This window comes from Gorilla gorilla, chromosome 17, assembly GCF_029281585.2.
Source record: "Gorilla gorilla gorilla isolate KB3781 chromosome 17, NHGRI_mGorGor1-v2.1_pri, whole genome shotgun sequence".
NCBI lineage: Eukaryota > Metazoa > Chordata > Mammalia > Primates > Hominidae > Gorilla > Gorilla gorilla.
This window is the reverse complement of record NC_073241.2, coordinates 99,443,480-99,462,790: the sequence shown is the minus strand read 5'-3', so window position 1 is coordinate 99,462,790 and position 19,311 is coordinate 99,443,480. Positions and strand designations below refer to the sequence as shown.

At 35.2% G+C, this 19,311-nt stretch overlaps 1 protein-coding gene across 4 annotated transcripts in view; it reads left to right on the top strand.

Moving 5' to 3' along the window:
- RTTN (rotatin) overlaps window positions 1–19,311 on the top strand; it is a 287,438-nt gene that overhangs the window by 159,550 nt on the left and 108,577 nt on the right. For 3 of the 4 annotated variants that reach the window (XM_055368332.1, XM_019014234.4, XM_063699306.1), the window contains exons 24-27: window positions 978–1,166; window positions 1,783–2,022; window positions 7,805–7,949; window positions 14,916–15,070. In XM_055368332.1, coding sequence (XP_055224307.1) covers window positions 978–1,166; window positions 1,783–2,022; window positions 7,805–7,949; window positions 14,916–15,070 — 729 coding nt within the window. The remainder of the gene's footprint in view (window positions 1–977; window positions 1,167–1,782; window positions 2,023–7,804; window positions 7,950–14,915; window positions 15,071–19,311) is intronic. The other variant, XM_055368333.2, reaches the window with a different exon arrangement.

Here is a 19,311-nt window from a genome sequence, read left to right as displayed (position 1 = left end):
CCCCAAATTATGTTCTTGGTGCTTTTGTTGAAAATTGACCAAATATGTGTATTTATTTGTGCATTCTTTATTCTGTTTTATTGGTCTGTGTGTCTGTTTTTATGCTACTATCATGCTGTTTTGGTTACTATAGCTTTGTAGCATAATTCAGAGTTAGGCAGTGTGATACCTCCCTCTTTGTTCTTTTTGCTCAGGATTGTTTTGGCTATTTAGGACCATGTTTTGTTCCATATACATTTTAGGAGTTTTAAAATTTCTTTTTGTTCCTTTTAGGATGCAAATTTACATGCATGTTAGATTATTTCACCATGTTAAAGGAAAAACTTGAGACAAAATACACATGCATGTGTCTTTATGGTAGAACAAAATTAACTTTGGTTTAAAAGATACTGCTATTGAATCTGTTTTTATTTCTAAACATGTTTCTTGGTTCTTGTTGAATTTATTGATGATGAAACCATGTTCTCAAGTGAAAACAATAAGCTGGAATTCAGTCATTTAGTGACCTGTATGATCATAGGCAATTCATTTATCAGCTTTAAGCCTCATTTTGATCATTTGTAAAATAGGTATCATAGTGCCATACCATGTAACTGTGAATGAATGATACAAAATAAGCAGTGTTTGGCATAAAGTAAATATCAGTGTTTTAGCTGAACACCTTTTATGTTTGGTTCACTGTATTCATGGTCCCTGACTTCAAGGAGCATTAGTTATCTCCACAACAACTCTAATATAGCATAGAATGTGGTAAGTCCTCAAGAAAGGGTTTAAGTGTTCTGGGGAGTTTAGAGGAGATGAAAAGAATAATTGAAATACTGTATAAATTATGATAATTGTTTAAAATAGGGACTAAGAGAAACCTTTGCATTATTGTGGGTTGGGAGGCATTGAACTAGCCCTCATTTGTGGCTCATCTTTTTGAGTAGCATTTAAGAATTTGAAAGTTGGTAATTATTTGTACACATTTTCTTTAGGTATCATCTACCTGTTCATGTAATTGGACACCATGCTGTGAGTCCTTACTCCATAGTTTTGCCCTTATCTGCTGATTGTTTGGCCTTGAAGCCGGTGTCAGATATGCTGAGAATAGCTTGGAACCTGTCATGGTATCATGGAAGTGATAACCTGTTGAAGCAAATGAACTCTGAAACTAAAACGCAAGAGTAAGCTCTTATATTAGTTTAAAAAGCGTTTGCAATTAATTAATTGTAATTAATTAGTTAAGTTTCACTTTTTCCTTAGGTCCAGTAGCTTTTTCCCTTGGTATCACCTGATTCTGCTTTTTAACAGTTATAATTTTTACTTTCTTTTAAATATTACATGTGTTTATTACTTTTAACCATCTGTCATACGGGAAAATTTTAAATGAAAAAGCATTTTACTCTGTACTGTTTTAGAGGTTAAAGTCTGATTTGTTCATAGATGTGAATCACTAGGAAAAGGGTTCTGGATTAGAACAAAATCTCAGTAAGTATATGCATGAGTGTTATCATTAGTGTGATGGTGATTACTTTTGAGTATCTTAATATTCTAACCTGTCTGTCTTATGTGAATAAAAATTTTTATAAGGAGGAAAAGTCAATATAAACATTTGGGATGCCAATGTAAAATCCTAATATTGACAGATATGTATCAGTTTTTCTTTTGGCTGTAAGTCAACCTTTTGTTAAAAGAAAATGAAGATGAAACAGCTTTTGGGAGAGTTTATAATAGAAATAAGTGTGAGCTTTTATTTAAATAGCTTTATGTTCCTCCTTCTTTTTTTTTCTTTTTGTCTAGAATTTTAGATGCATTGAAGTTATCTACAGAGGACATCCTCACTCTGAAGATAACACACATGGCTAGTGGGCTGCAGGACTGCCTCCATTCCATTGTTCAGGCTGCAACCCACAGGGAAGTTAGGGCTGCTGTCACCAGGATGAGTTTTTATCTTCTGAATGACAGATTGTCTTTAAAGGGTTGCCCTGGTCCATGTGGGGTTACCTTGAAGTCCTTGGCTTGGCACACCGCACTAAACAGGTCAGTGTAAGGTCAAGGCTGCCAGTTTCAAAGACCTGGATTGCACTGTATTGTGTTCATCTCCTAACCTTTGAAGATAAGAGTCTATGCCCTTACTGCTGCTATCATAGAAAGAAAAACTCCAGGATTTTTATCATCTGTAATAATAGCCAAAGAGAAATTTTTAATTTAGTTATTGCATTGTTGAAGGGATTATTAATAAACTTGTAACAATTTATTCTTAGAAAATTTTACCTCACGAAAGCAAATGATTAGGATAAGACATGGATGAAACAAATTGAATGTTTATTTCTATCCATGTTATAAATGAGTTGAGACATCAGTGAATTGATTAATAGGTGTGATACACCTGCCACAGGCTGTTTTGTTTTGCTTTTGTTTTGTTCTTAAGTAAATTATATCATTTTTCTTTTTACTCTCAATTTCATGAAGTTGATTGCCATGTGGAGGTCCTTTATAGCAGTTAATTGAGAAGGCTCTAGCTTGTCAATTTAACATGCTTAACTTGTAGCAGATGGTTGCATTTGCAACAAGACTGATAAGCAACCACTGTAAGCAGGTTTTCATTTTATTCTTCATGTGACTTTAGTATAAAACGTGTAACTTTATTATTTAACATAAAATGTGCAGTTTTTAAGCTGCTAGGTTAAATGAGTTTCCAAAATATGAATTCCTTTATTAGTTTAGCTTTAAAAATTAGTTTATCTGATTAGGCTTTCCAGTGGTGTGCTGGTGCCCACTAATACAGCCTTGTGAGAGAGCTGATGGTTGAATTTTCAGGATTTTTGTAAGGTGATTGTTAAACACAGCCATTCTTAACCATATAAACTTACAATTAAATAAATTATATGAAGACAAAAGGTAATGAATATGCAAACATCACTTTCTAATTATGTGGCAACATTTTACTGTTATCTTTGTTCTTGAGGTTATGCATACATATGCACTACAGGGGTATGTATTTTATGGAAATAACTACAATGGAGTACCACTGTGCATCTCTTCACAACTTCATGTTACATGGTAGCTCCAAATTGTCTAGAGTAGTATATTTACACCATGGAAATTGACAAACACAATAAGTCAGCACTCTCAGTTACATATTTATCAGCACACTCCCGCATTTAAACAGTCTCGCCAGTTGAAGAATGCATAAATCCTTCACTTTAAATAAATGTAATATGTCCCTATTTGTCAAAAGGAATTTTAACATAAAAGCTGATTGAATTCATTGCACTAAGTTTTCTTTCTCTTGTGAATTAAAACCATAGAAATAGTATGCAATACCACATTACAGGAAAGACTCTGAAACTGTGGGCCAGTGGGAGCCTTTAGAGTATTTCAAATTGCCCAATAGCAGTAACTGTATGTGAGCATCACATTTTTATGGTTAGTTTCCTCAGGACTAGTGTAAGTGGAGAGTATAGACTGTGTATATGTTTAATATATACACACATGCATATATAATATTCATCTTGTATTTGGTTTTTAGGCCTGTGTTTGATCATGGCAGCACAGACACTACTGCCTAATTTATAAATATTCATGTATTTCTGCTGTATTATGTTTCACTAAGGAATGTATCAAAAATATATATCACAGAATCCACCTTTTTTCATGAAAACTTTTTAAAAACTTTACTTCCAGAAATGTATGTACTAATGAGGCTTTGGGAAACTTTAGTTTTGCTTTCATTCAGTTTAATGATAGAAAGGAACATTATCTTTTTGACTGATTATATAAGATGAACCAACAGCTTAAAGGGTGCTTGGAGATAGAAAATTCCCATAAATTATGGCTGTATAAAGTATTGAGATATTGAGAACATTATTAATATTTTTTAAATACAGCTATTTCAAATTATATCATTCTAGACGAAACAAAATATAGAGAAGCATGTTCATACCTGTGTGAATGGTTTTTTATTGTATTTTAAAAATAATGTTATTTTTTAGACATTTTCCATGTCAGTAAATATACTTTGAGGCTAATTTTTCAAATATATGATATATCCAAATGAATGTTCTGCAAAAGGGGTCCTTTTAGGAGTGAGTGTGTATGTTAGAATAATTCTGGCTTTGCTCAGATATTTTGAAATTGTCCTCTCAGGTCATTTAAACAACAGATGTAAGGAAGTCTTATTATATTTTGAAGTTATATTTAATTTTTTACCAAAAAATGATATTAGCAAACTCAACTATCCAGAAAAGGGTAAAAATGATTTTTACATATATACCAAAATGAACACCACCCTAAACCATGACTATTTGTCACTATTAACAAAAGTATATTTCAGTTTGACAACAAAAAATGGTTTCTAAAATCTTTTTACTTACGGTACTATGGCTTCTAAACATAACTTTCCAAGATGATTATTTTAACAGTCCAACATTAATTTATGTGTATGTTTTTATATGTGTATGCTAACACACAAGCATACAATTATAATCTAATGTCATTTTGGAAACTTAAGAAAACAGATGATAGTCTTGGTTCAGTAGGATTACAAGTTGTTAGAGGTATCTAGAGTCTTCTTTCAACTAGTTTCTTTTGAGTTTGCATGTTTAATGCCTCTCTACTCCTTTCCTACTGGAAGTCCTATTGCTACTGTTTTTCTCCATTTTTCACCAGACTGTAGACTGACTAGCGAATTGGTTTTTCTGCTTTTAACCTTATGCCACTCATTTATGTTGCTTCCTGAATGATCCTTCTGAAATACATGTCACCTGTGGATTCTCTTCCATGGTGTGCTAGATGTTAATAGAATTCCAACCTGTTAGCATGCTGTAGAAAGTTCTTTTTGATCTGGCTCTTGCTTAACTTTTCAGCTGCAGTTTCCGCCTCTCTCTCTAACATATGCTGTGTTTCTATGAAGTGCAAATATTGGGGTTTTATGAAACTGCTTGATATTTTAGGGCATACACTTCTGTTTTATACTTCCTTGCTTTTACATAGTTAACTCCCTGGCTGCCTTGTGAATATCTACTCTTCCTTGAGCTCCAAGGTCTTCTTACTCTGTAATGTGTGTGGAATTGTAGTTACCATGATTGTCATGTGGCTTTCCTGCATTACTTCTACAGTTGTTTAAATATTTGTTTTCTCATGTGCCTTGGGTTTATTACATTCCTTTTTATATCCCTCACATATGGCATAAGTCATGGTATACAGTTGGCCATGCAGCCTCAGCGTGAACACCTCCTTTGAAGGATATTCATTCTGTTTTTGCGCTGTGATTATTCGTAAGTTTTTGTTCTTTTGGACTGTACCTGATCATTTCTACCTGTTATTCTGTCCTTTAAACTCACAGAATAAATACTGTCTTCACATGTGACAACTCTTCATTTAAACATAACTATAATTTCTTCTCTATTCCCCCCACCCTGCTTTAAATGATTTGTTTTTTTTTTAGATAGACTTTAAAAGCCACAGTGTCCAGACTTCTCATTTGTTCATGCTATTTTACAAGGGTATTGTGTTTCTTAGGACTCTCTGTGAGATCTGGACATGATACCTTATATGCGTGTGGTGCTGTGGCATGGGGTGAATAGGAAGAAAGGGGCTACTGCCTTTCTTTTCCTACTGCTTTTCCATCATTCAACAAACATTTATTGATCACCTACTAGGTGTCACTCTTGTAGGAAATATAGCAGTGAGCAAAATTGATAGGGTCCTGCTCTCATGGAACTGGGAATCAAGACAGCTAAAAGTATAATCAAAAGTAGAAATGCTTCCAAGCAGACTATTAGGAAACTGCATTAGAGGAGCACCCTATCCCTCTTCAGTAGAGAGAAAGTGGTTCAGAGAATGAAGCTTAAGCCAAGGCATAACAGGTAGAAGGATGCTAAAAGTCTATGGGATTGGAAGCCGAAAAGATGCCAGGCACACAGAGAAACAAATACCACATGATCTCTCTTATATATGGAATCTAAAAAAGTCGAATTCAAAGGAGTAGAGTAGAATTGTTACCAGAGACAAGTGGCAGGTGGATATGGGTAGGGAAAAGGGAGACGTTGCTGAGAGGTTACAAAATTCCAGTTAGACAAGAGGAATGAGTTCTGGTGATCTCTTACAGCATAGTGACTATAGTTAATAATAATATATGTTTCAAAATAGCTCAAAGAATGGATGTTAAATGTTCTCACCACAGAGAAATAAGTATTTGAGGTGATTGGTATGTTAATTAGCCTGATTGGATCATTCCACAATGTATACATGTGTCAGAACACCACATTGTACCCTAAAGATACATACAATTATTATTTGTCAGTTAAAAATAAAACAAATAAATGGAATATAGTTTGGTGCATGTTATGTGACAGAAATTTGATACTTTGAATCCGTAAATGGATGGTCAGTTGACTCACAACCACTTGCAGAATATATTATTTCTCCTCTAGACTAAAATGCCATATTCAACAAATATTATACAAATTAATTTTTTTTTTTTAATGCCAGGCAAAGGGATAGGCCCTGAGTTAGGAAAGAGTGTCTTGTGTCTTCAAGAGGAATTGAAAAGAGGATAGTACACTTAGATTTAAGGGATATGAGGGTGGTTATAAAATGGGGTTACAGAGGTGATATTTTAATGTTACACTGGATATCATGGAGGACTTCTTATAATCTTTGTGATTGTTAAATCATAAATCTCCTAAAGATCTATGGTTGTTAGAATCACCTCTCAATTTTCATAATCCGGCACTTGCCATCCTACTCAGCTGAATGTCATTTTGGGGATGTGAGAATTTTAAGTAAGGAAAAATAATGAGACAAACACCACATTACTAAGAAATACAGCATTATATATCCCTGGTGTTGGACTGCTTAGTTTAGTATTCCTGTTTTAAAACTTGCTAGCCGTGTGACTGTGGAAAAACGACTTAACCATATTTTTGCTTGGGTCTTCTTGTCTTTGAAATAGAGGTGCCTACTTCATAATGTTGTTATGAAGTTTGACAGAAACCCTGCTGTTAGAACATAGGCTGGCACAAGGTTGGTGCTCAATAAATGCTGAGTATTAAGATTCGTATTATTGTCACTCTTATTAATATTTTGATGCAATGGCTTTAGATTTATAAAAAATAAAACATTACAGATAAAATTAGATCTCATATCTCTTCCTGATTGCTTTTTAAAAAAACGATTTCCAAACTACTTCTGCCTTTTAAATAAAAGTTTTATTGTCTACTAATCTTTTAGCTCTCTTATTAAACCAGTTTTTTTTTTAAAGAAATCTCAGAAAATTGGCTCATATCCTTTTGCTCTGAACTTAAAAAGAAATTTCATCCTAAGTCTACCTTCAGTGTTTTCCTTGCCTGTTACAAACTCTAGTAGCGTCGTTGCAGGCCTTTTTTTCCCCCTCACTTTATTACCTTATTTTTTCGAGTTGGTCAGAATTAGGTTTGAAGTACTAATTCTTCTTATCAGTGAAACATGACATTCCCAGTATGAAAAGCAAGTTTCATTGGGCGGTTATTAGAGTCAGTGTTTTTCCCCTTGGTATTTTTTTGGTACTTTTTCTGAATTTGTTATTTTTCTCTTATGTGATATTTGTCACTTCTAGTTATTTTAGTTACTTGTCCACATGTTTTTTCCACTATAAGCTCATGTTCTTGAAGGCAGATACCCAGTTTGTTTCAACTTTGCATTTTCCAAAGCATTTAAAACAGTGTCTCATAAAATAGCATCCTCACAAGACATCTGTTAAGTCCACATATCTATGATGAACAGTGGTATTGTGTATTTTAAAGCACCAGAAACCATGATTATTGTCTTTTCATTATAGGTTTTTACAAGTGCTTCCTGCTTGTACTGAAGATGAGAAACTGCTAATAGATATCGTACATTTTTTAAATAAATTAATAAAGGAACAAAGAAAAAATTCTTCACTAGAACTTCTAAACTGGATTCTCGAATTACTTCTTAGACATGTAAGTGGTGTTAAGGAATTTGGATTTTAAGTTTGGGAAATAACTTATTTGTAGAAATCATTAACATTATATTATGGAAAAGGATAATTTTATATTGTCTATGCTTGGTAAAGTAGTCTTCATGTAATGAATGGCTCATAACAACATGACTTTCCTGATACGATTGTGAATGTGTTTATTAAAATTCTGTACAGTGAATGGGACCTACAGTCTTGTGTTTAATAAAACCTGTTCTGCATGTGAACTTTCCGCTGCAACTGTATTTTTAAGTGGGGATTTCAGTTCAGGTGGCAGGGGACAGGGTGGATGTCCAGATAGGCATGTTGAGAGTTAGCTAACAAAGCCAGATGGAGGCAGGAGGGGGTATAGTGATGGTGCAGTTATAAAGATAAAGTGCGTTCAGGCCTTAAATAACGGTTACTGGAATATTTACCCTTCTAGCCCCCACTACTCTCAGATTTTTAGCTCTTCTAAAAATTCTAAATTTTTTTTTTTTTTTTTTTTTTTTGAGACGGTGTCTCACCCTGTCACCCAGGCTGGAATGCAATGGTGCGATCTTGGCTCACTGCAACCTCCGCCTCCCGGGTTCAAATGATTCTCCTGCCTCAGCCTCCTGAGTAGCTGGGATTACAGGTGCCTGCCACCACGCCCAGCTAATTTTTGTACTTTTAGTAGAGACAGGGTTTCACCGTGTTGGCCAGGCTCGTCTTGAACTCCGGACCTCAGGTGATCCGCCCACCTTGGCCTCTCAAAGTGCTGGAATTACAGGCGTGAGCCACCGCGCCTGGCTCTAACATTTTCTAAATAGCTATTCTAAAAATTTTGGCTATTCAGATTTCTTATTCTGAGAAGCGTGTGAAGAACCCAAGAAGCCAGGTCCCTGTTGTTGGTCTATCTGTCTCTTTATGTATTTATTTGCAAATACCGTATGAATTTACTCAACTTAGCTAAGATAAAGCTTTACACAAATAAGAAGAAAAACAAAACAAAACTAGAAAAGAGGGCCTAAACTGATATAGGACATAGTGGATCTTATAAGGCAAATATGTTTCATTATATATTAACACATTTGCGAAACTTAGAGATAATTTTATGTAAAAATATGAATTACTGTGTTGTCAGAAATGCTAACTGATATGAATGTTTGTGTGTATATAAAACTTATTTAGAGGTTTATTATCGTCTTAGGCTGTTTTCTGTTGTTTTTAACATAATATCAGAAACTGGGTAATTTATAAAAAACAAAATTTATTTCTTACAGTTATGGGGTGCAGGAAGTCCAGGTTTAAGAGGGCATATCTGGTGAGAGCCTTCTTGCAGTGGGGACTCTCTGAAGAGTCCCGAGGTGATGCAGGTTATATGTGGTGAGGGGGCTGAGCATGCTAATGTGCTATCTCCTGGTTTTTCTCTTCTTACAAAGCCATCAGTTCCCCTTCCATGATAACCCATTAATCCACTATCCATGAATGGATTAGTCTATTCATGAGGGTAGGGCCTTCATGATCCAGTCACCTCCAAAGGCCCCACCTCTCAATACTGTTACTTTGGGGATTAAATTTCAACATGAATTTTGGAGGGAACGTTCAAACCATAGTAATTATCTTTTCCTTTATTGTAGATTGGTGAAAGTAGGGACTGTTTTGTTCATTATTACATACCCAGCATTTACTATAGTGCCTTGCACATAGTGAGCTCTCAATAAACATTTATTAACTCAGTAATAAGCTATGTAGTTAATTACAAGAAGCACACACAACCTTAATTTTATAACTTGTTAAGATTTAACAAAAATGGAAACCATGTATTACTTTCAAGGTTACTTATATATGCAAGTATATTTATAGACTGAATTTCTAGAATTGTAATTGCTGAGTCAAATTGTAGAGGTGCATGTGTGCTGAGGTTTTTGTAGTTTTATAAATAGATAACTTATTTTGAATTAGATGGAGATTTTTTTCATATTCGGTCTTTTCATGAATTGTATCTTGATGTCCTTGCTGGTTCTCCGCCACAATTGGGTTGTTAGTCTCCTTTCATTTCTTCTTTCCTGCCTTTCCTGTCCTCTTTCTTTTCCTCCCTTCCCTTCTCCCTTCCCTTTCTCTTTTGCTTTTTCCTTCCATTTTCCTCTTCCCTCCCCTCCCCTTTCCTTGGAGCATGATTTCATTCTGGTACCTGCAACTTGGACATTAGTGTAGAGATCTTTCACCTTTTGATTAAATTTATTCCTAAATATCTTAATTTTTTTTGGTAGCTATTTTAAATGAGGTTTTTTTTGGGGGGGTGGGCAGTTAGTGTATAGAAATGCTACTGATTTTTTATATGTTGATTTTTGTATCCTGCAACTTTATTGAATTCATTTTTAAGATCAAAGTTTTTTGGTGGAGTGTAGGTTTTTCTAGATTTAAGATTATATCATCAGCATAGAGGGACAGCTTAACTTGCCTTTTTTCTAATGTGGATGCCTTTTATTTCTTTCTATATACTAATTGCTCTGGCTAGGATTTCCAGTACCATATTGAATAGACATGGTGAGAGTAGACATCCTTGTCTTGTTCCTGATCTTAGAGAAAAAGCTTTAAACTTTTCACCATTGAGAATGATGTTAGCTGTGGGTTTTTCATATATGGCCTTTATTGTGTTGGGATTCCTTTTCTACTTAATTTATTGAGAGTTTTTATTATGAAAGGATGTTGAATTTTGTCAAATGCTTTTTCTGCATCTGTTGGTATAATCATGTGGTTTTTGTTCTTAATTCTGTTAATTTGGTGTATCACATTTACACATTTGTGTATGTTGAACCATCCTTGCATCCCTGGAATGAATTCCACTTGATTATAGTGAATGATCTTTTTATTGTGCTCTTGGTTTCAGTTTGCCAGTATTTGGTAAAGGATTTTTATATCTGTGTTTATCAGGGATATTAGCCTGTAATTTTCTTTTCTTGTAGTTCCCATGTCTGGCTTTGGTATCAGTGTAATGCTGCCGTCATAAAGTGAGTTTGGAAGTATTCCTTCTTCATTTGGTTTTAAGAGTACAGAGATTAGTATTAATTCTTCTTTAAATGTTTGGTGGAATTCAGCAGTGAAGCCATCAATCAGGTCTTGGGCTTTTCTTTGGTGAAAGACTTTGCATTACTGATTTAATCTCCTTATTATTGGTCTGTTCAGATTTTCTGTTTCTTCATGATTCAATCTTGGTAGCTCTATGTGTCTAGAATTTTTTCCACTTGGTTGTCCAATTTGTTGACATGAAATTGTTCGTAATAGTCTCTTATGATTCCTTGTGTTTCTGTGGTATCTGTTGTGATGTCTTCCCTTTCGTTTCTCATTTTGTCTTCTTTTTTTATTAGTCTAGCTAAAGGTTTGTCAATTTTGTTCATCTTTTCAAAATCTCAATTCTTGATTCTGTTGCTCTTTTCTATTGTTTTTGCAGTTTCTATTTCATTTGTATCTGCCCTTATCTTCATTGTTTTCTTTTTACTAAGTTTTGGCTTCATTTATGCTTCTTTTTCTAGTTCCTTGAGGTTGTTTACTTGATATCTTTCTTTTTGACATGGATGTTTATTGTTATGTATGTCCTTCTTAGACCTGCTTTTGCTGTATCCCATAAGTTTTGGTTGGTTTTGTGTCCATTTTTGTTTGTCTCATGACATTTTAAAATTTCCCTTTTAGCTTTTTCTTTGACCCACTGATTGTTCAGGAGCGTGTTGCTTAATTTTTATGTATATGTGAATACTCCAGAATTCCTTCTTTTGTTGACTTCTAGTTTTTTATCATTATGGTCAGAAATGATATTAGATATGATTTCAGTCTTGTTATATTTGTTAAGACTTGTAACACCATACATGTACTGTTAATTTTGTAGTATGTCATAAGGTTTATGTATATTTTATAATTTATTCATAGTTATGAAATTAAAATTAAATTCCTACAAGACTCTAGATGATAGTACTATAATTTTAATGCAGTTTTTGAAAAGGATTTTTGGTACAGTTACATTTACTTATTTGGTTTTGTATGGTATTAAACCTTTCTTCGGAAAGCTTCTACTTTATCTCATATATTATCACCACAAGTGTTATAAATAATACTACTTTTAAGAGTGCACAAAAGTGAACTTAAGTGTTCACTATCAGTTGGGTTTGCTCCCTAAATATTATGCTACAAGATAAATTAATATATGTTATATAACTACCAATGTTTAGGATAAAGGGAACCTGGAAATAGAAAATCAAGTACCTTTTAAAGTTTATCCTTTGAAGTGAGTAAAATAAGTGAGAAATGATTTAAGAAGCTCAGTAAAATAACATTTCCAAGTAAATTGCTTTGAATGTATGGACATACATGAAAAGACATACAAAAGTTGTGGTTGCAAAAACAAAATTAGGCAGATATGAACGCCTGATTAGTCAGAAGAATGCTAAGAGGAAGTGAAAAGAAAAATCAGCTAACTTCCTGAGGGAAGATTTAGGAACTTGTGAAATTTTTTTCCATGTGTTTTATCAAGACATTCATTTATTACAAACATATTGTAATTCTTAGGCAATTTAGGAGTTTATTGCACCTCTAATCTGTTTTGAATATGATATTTTGTTTATAGTAACCTAGAAGTGCTGAATTTGAATACCTTTCTTTTTGGAATGCGTTTTTTTTTATGGAAGTTCACAAATGTGGGGCTGTTAGTTTTTTTCTTCTTTTGGTGAAGCTCAGCAGAACTACACAGCATACATATTTTCCTTGGCTGACTTTCCCGTAACAGGCTCAATGTGCACTCAGACATTATTGAGGGTCTTGCAATTATTTTTGGCATAGCTTGCTGATGGATATAAAGTTGGATATGATGAGTGGTAACTGTGTGTGTAAACAAAATGAGCCATCATTATAGAAATGGTTGCCTTTTGGAGGTCAACAGTGACAAAATAATGGCCCAAGTAGTTGGTTTAAAATTAGGATTGAATCCTAACGTCTAAAGACAAAAACTTCAGATATGATTAAGCACTTGACATCTGTAGGCATCAGTAGAGACATCTTATAATCTACTCTGTTGTACTTGAGAAATGGTAATTCACCCTATATTTTACAACTGGCATTGCTGAGGTTCACTGAATTTCAGTGTTAACATGTAAATCAAAGGTGAAAAGAGAAAAAAAAACTTCAGTAATCTTCAAGTGGAAGCAAGTTATTAATAGGATGAGATTCTTTGGGAGAATCTTAATTTTTAGGTATACACATACTGTTTCAGTATATTCATGTATTAATAGTAGCTTCTACTTAATTTTTATCAGCATATCAGAATTAATAATTCCTAATAATAAAATTGTTTTACAAGATGGAGTTTGCGTCTTGGTATAAACAATTTGTTCATTTTGTCAGTAGTTTTGGGAGTCACAAGGCACGTGAATGTGAGTCAGCTTTTGGATATTTAGGGCTCAGAACATTATAGAAAATTTATTTATTTTTATGATTTACTAAATGTGTATCTCGATTCTTTTATTCATGTATGAAACATAAAAGTTGCAGTTATGTCTTATTGAATTTTAATTTATCCAAAGACATATATTGCTTAAGATAAAAGAAAAAGTTGGGAAAGAAACTATTTAGATATTAAAACACTGTAAAATAAGAGCAAAATGTCAATACTAGTTTCCAAAAGCTCTCAGTTATATTATTTATAATTGTATATATCTCTATATACTATAAGCAATTTAGAGGTTTCTTTACATATTTTCATTTCTTTTCCCTAAAGAGAATGCAATTAATTTTGAGTTGAGCTCTTTTAGGTGAAGGATTTTATAAGAACAATAGTTACATTTTATTGTATCTCTTTTTGTATGTTTTTACATGCACTAGTGATGTGACACTGTGCTGAGGATGGAATATTAACTAGCTTTGGAGTAAGATGCTTCTTGCTCTGCCCTTGTCTGTCTAAGACTTAGACAATTATTTAACCTCTTTATAAATCTGTGTTCCCATCTGTAAAACAGGAATGAAAATGCAAATCTTCTAGTTTATTCAAAAAGTCAAATGAAATCTTACTTTTTTTTTTTAGCACAGTGCCTGAGGCATCATAGATGATTAATAAATATCCCATATCTCTATTAATGCTTCTGATTAATGTAACATTTTCTTTTGTCAATATTATTAGAAATAATCCTCTTATATTCCTTTATCTATTTTTTTTTAGTTGGGAAAAGAGGAAAAACTTTAGAAAGAACTAGTATTTGTTTACTAGCCTATCAAGTTGGCAAAGATTATTGCAGTAATAATCCACGTAGCACTGGCTTGGGTGCTGTGGGTCTTTTCATGTCCTGTGTAATTGTATGTATTGGTACATTTTTTACAGGGACAATTTGGCAATATATATCAAAAAATTAAAACTACTATAATATTTTGATTTAGTAATTTTATTGCAGAATTCATACATAAGATAAAATCCAACTTGAGTACACTGTGTGTTGCAGGTTAGTGAAATTATGCATCATTGATTATCCAGGAGTTAGTGGGGTAAATCCTTATTGTTGAAAAACAATCAGATATTAAACTAATGTTTTTGCAGAAATATTGTTAATAACAGGAAGTAGGAAAAAATGGTTACAGTAGTGATTTTTTTCACTTGATACGGGTTTGTGAAAAATGTACAGTTTTAATTCTGTTTATATTCTCAGAAACAAAAAGGAGAGTTATATATCAATATATAATAGTGGCAATTTCTGTGTGGCATGATTATGTGTGGTTTTGTTTTTCTCGTCCTTTTTTTCTATTTTATATGATAAATATGTTTTTCTTTTGTTGAGAACATATTAAACATCTTTTGAATTTAGAACATCTCTACTAATGCAGTAAAGGCCTACACCTACTAGTTAGGTAATATAGCTCTTACTAGAACTTGCTTAGCAACCAAACCCTTTATAGGAAACAATATATAGTTCAATTAGTAAATACATTTTTTACAAATTTCATTTTTTAGAGTGCAAACCCACTGTTAGACCTCTTGGTTCTGACAGAGTCACAGGCACGAGAAGAAACAGATGATATCCGGACTGCTGTCAGGCAACAACTTCAGAAAGAACTGATTGCTCTTTTTGATACCTTGCTGCTCAATTTCATGGAAGTTACTGACAGGTACCATTTGTAACATTGCAGGTTTAGGTGCATTTATATAGAACCTAAGTTTTCTTTGATTTTCAAAGTTTTACTTTGTACTTCTTTCAAATTAAGAAATACTTCTTTCAAATACTTAAATAATAATCAGTTATAGTGTTCTGTTTGTTTTTGTTTCAGTTTAATCTGTTACAGCCTGATTGTACCTGCTTGGTCTCTTTCACTACACACATGCACTCACATATGCACACACACAGTGTTTTGTTCTCTAGGGTTTAATTCCTGGTTCTCTCTTAATTATCTACAAATCTACTTGAGCAGTCATACCTATGCCTATGACTTTATGATTATCTTTACACTGATGACTTTCAAATACATATCTCTAGTTATGAATTCTGTTTTTTAAAAATAAAAATATTAAGATGAAAGTCACTATTTTAACCATTTTAAAATGTACATTTGAATGGTTTTAGTATATCCACAATGTTTGCAACTGTCACCACTACCTAATTCCAGAACTTTAATCACCCCCAAGAGAAGCCTTGTATCCATGAAAAAGTCTCTCCCTATTCACACATTCCTCTGGGCCCTGGCAGCCACTAGTCTTCTTTCTATGTCTGTGGATTTGCCTATTCTGGATATATCACATAAATGAAATCAAACAATAATGTGACCTTTAGCGTCTAGCTTCTTCACTTAGCATCGTGTTTCCAAGCTCCTTGCATGCTGTAGCAAATATCACTACTTCTTTCTATGACTGAATAATATTCTATTTATAGATATGCCATGTTTTGTTTATCCATTCATTCATTGGTGGACATTTGAGCTGTTTCTACCTTTTGGCTATTATGAATAGTGTTGCTGTAAACACTCATATACAAATTTTTGTGTGGACATGTGTTTCAGTTCTCTTGAGTATATAATTAGGAGTGGAATTGTTGGTTCATATGGTAACTGTAATGGTAACTCTATGTTTGACTTTTCAAGGAAATGCCAAGCTGTTTTCCACAGCAGCTATACCATTTTACATTCCCACCAGCAATGTATGAGTGTTTCATTTTCTTCATATCCTCACCAACGCTTGTTATTATAGCATCCTAATGGGTGTAGACTGGTATCATTTTGGTTTTTATTTGCATTTCCCCAGTGAAAAATAATTTTGAGCATCTTCTCATGTTCTTATGGCTATTTGTGTATCTTCTTCGGAGAAATACCTATTCAACATCTTTGAGGATTTAGTATCAGTGTGCATCAGGGATATTGGCCTGAAATTTTCCTTTTTTGTTTTGTTTTGTTTTTCGCTTTAAATGTGTCCCAGAGATTCTGGTACATTGTGTCTTCGTTCTCATTGATTTCAAAGAACATCTTTACTTCTGCCTTCATTTCGTTATTTACTCAGTAGTCATTTAGGAGCAGGTTGTTCGGTTTCCATGTAGTTGTGCGGTTTGGAGTAAGTTTCTTAATCCTGAGTTCTAGTTTGATTGCGCTGTGGTTTGAAAGACTGTTTGTTATGATTTGCTTTCTTTTGCATTTGCTGAGGAGTGTTTTACTTCCAATTATGTGGTCAATTTTAGAATAAGTGCAATGAAGTGCTAAGAAGAATGTATATTCTGTTGATTTGGGGTGAAGAGTTCTGTAGATGCCTATTAGGTCCGCTTGGTCAAGGGCTGAGTTCAAGTCCTAATATGCTTGTTAATTTTCTGTCTTGTTGATCTGTCTAATATTAGCAGTGGGGTGTTAAAATCTCCCACTGTTATTGTGTGGTAGTCTAAGTCTCTGTAGGTCTCTAAGAACTTGCTTTATGAATCTGGGTGCTCCTGTATTGGGTGCATATATATTTAGGATAGTTAGCTCTTCCTGCTGTATTGATCCCTTTATCATTATGTAGTGCCCTTCTTTTTCTCTTTTGATCTTTGTTGGTTTTAAGTCTTTTGTATCAGAGATAAGGATGGTAGCTCTTGCTTTTTTTTTTTTTTTTTTTTTTTGCTTTCCATTTGCTTGGTAAATCATCCTCCATCCCTTTATTTTGAGCCTATGTGTGTTTTTTGCATGCGAGATGGGTCTCCTGAATATAGCACACTGATAGGTCTTGACTCTTTATCCAACTTGCCAGTCTGTGTCTTTTAATTGGGACATTTAGCCCGTTTACATTTAAGGTTAATATTGTTATGTGTGAATTTGATCCTGTCATTATGATGCTAGCTGGTTGTTTTGCCCATTAGTTGATGCAGTTTCTTCATAGCGTCGATGTTCTTTACAATTTGGTATGCTTTTGCAGTGGCTGGTACCGGTTTTTCCTTTCCATATTTAGTGCTTCCCTCAAGAGCTCTTGTAAGGCAGGCCTGGTGGTGACAAAATCTCTCAGCATTTGCTTGTCTGTAAAAGATTTTATTTCTCCTTTGCTTATGAAGCTTAGTTTGGCTGGATATGAAATTCTGGGTTGAAAATTGTTTTCTTTAGAAAGGTTGAATATTGGCCCCCACTCTCTTCTGGCTTGTAGGTTTCTGCCGAGAGATCTGCTGTTAGTCTGATGGGCTTCCCTTTGTGGGTAACCTGATCTTTCTCTCTGGCTGCCCTTAACATTTTTTCCTTCATTTAATCTTTGGTAAATCTGATGATTATGTGTCTTGATGATTTTGTGTTCTTGAGGAGTATCTTTGTGGTGGTCTCTGTGTTTCCTGAATTGGAATGTTGGCCTGTCTTGCTAGATTGGGAAGTTCTCTCCTGGATAATATCCTGCAGAGTGTTTTCCAGCTTGGTTCCATTCTCCCTGTCACTTTCAGGTACACCAATCAAACATAGATTTGGTCTTTTCACATAGTCCCATATTTCTTGGAGCCTTCGTTTGTTCCTTTTTATTCTTTTTTCTCTAATCTTGTCTTCACATTTTATTTCATTAATTTGATCTTCAATCACTGATATCCTTTCTTGGTGACCTTCGGTTGGGGTCTTTGAGTGGACGTGCTGTTCCTTTCTGTTTGTTAGTTTTCCTTCTGACAGGCCCATGTGCTGCCGGTCTGCTGGAGTTTGCTAGAGGTCCACTCTCGACCCTGTTTGCCTAGGTATCGCCAGCAGAGGCTGCAGAACAGCAAATATTGCTGCCTGATCTTTCCTCTGGAAGCTTCATTCCAGAGGGGCACCTGCCAGATGCCAGCCAGAGCTCTTCTGTATCAAGTGTCTGTTGGCCCCTACTAGGAGGTATTTCCCAGTCAGGATACATGGGGGTCAGGGACCCACTTGAGGAGGCAGTCTGACCCTTAGCAGAGCTTGATCGGTGTGCTGGGAGGTCCACTGCTCTCTTCAGAGTCGTCAGGCAGGGATGTTTAAATCTGATGAAGTTGGGCCCACAGCATCCCCTTTCTCCAGTTGCTCTGTCTCAGGGAGATGGGGGTTTTATCTATAAGTCCCTGTCTGGGGCTGCTGTCACTTTTTCAGAGATGCCCTGCCCAGACAAGGGAAATCTGGCAATCTGGCCATGGCAGCCTTGTTGAGCTGCAGTGGGCTCTGCCCAGTTCGAACTTCCCAGTGGCTTAGTTTACACTGTGAGTGTAAAACCGCCTACTCAAGCCTCGGCAATGGCGGACGCCCCTCCCCTCACCAAGCTCTAGCGTCCCAGGTCAATCTCAGACTGCTGCTGTGCTGGCAACGAGAATTTCAAGCCAGTGAATCTTAGTTTGCTGGGCTCCGTGGGAGTGGGACCTGCTGAGCCAGACCACTTGGCTCCCTGGCTTCAGCACCCCTTTCCAGCGGAGTGAACACTTATGTCTCGCTGCTGTTCCAGGCGCCACTGGGGTATGGGAAAAAAGAACTACTGCAGCTCGTTTGGTGTCTGCCCAAATGGCCGCCCAGTTTTGTGCTTGAAACCCAGGGCTCTGGTAGGGTAGGCAACTGAGGGAATCTCCTGGTTTGTAGGTTGCGAAAACCGTGGGACAAGCGCAGTATCTGTGCAGGAGTTCCTCAGGCTCAGTCTGTCACGGCTTCCCTTGGGTGGTGGAGAAAATTCCCTGACCCCTTGCGCTTCCCGGGTGAGGCGATGCTCCACCCTGCTTCAGCTTGCCCTCTGTGCACTGCACCCACTGTCCAACCAGTCCCAGTGAGATGAACCGGGTACCTTAGTTGGAAATGCAGAAATCACCCGCCTTCTGCGTTGATCTTGCCGGGAGCTGCAGACTGGAGCTATTCCTATTTGACCATCTTGCCAGCAATCCCCCCAACCTTTTTTTTTTTTTTTTAAAAAAAGAGATGGGGGTCTCACTGTCACC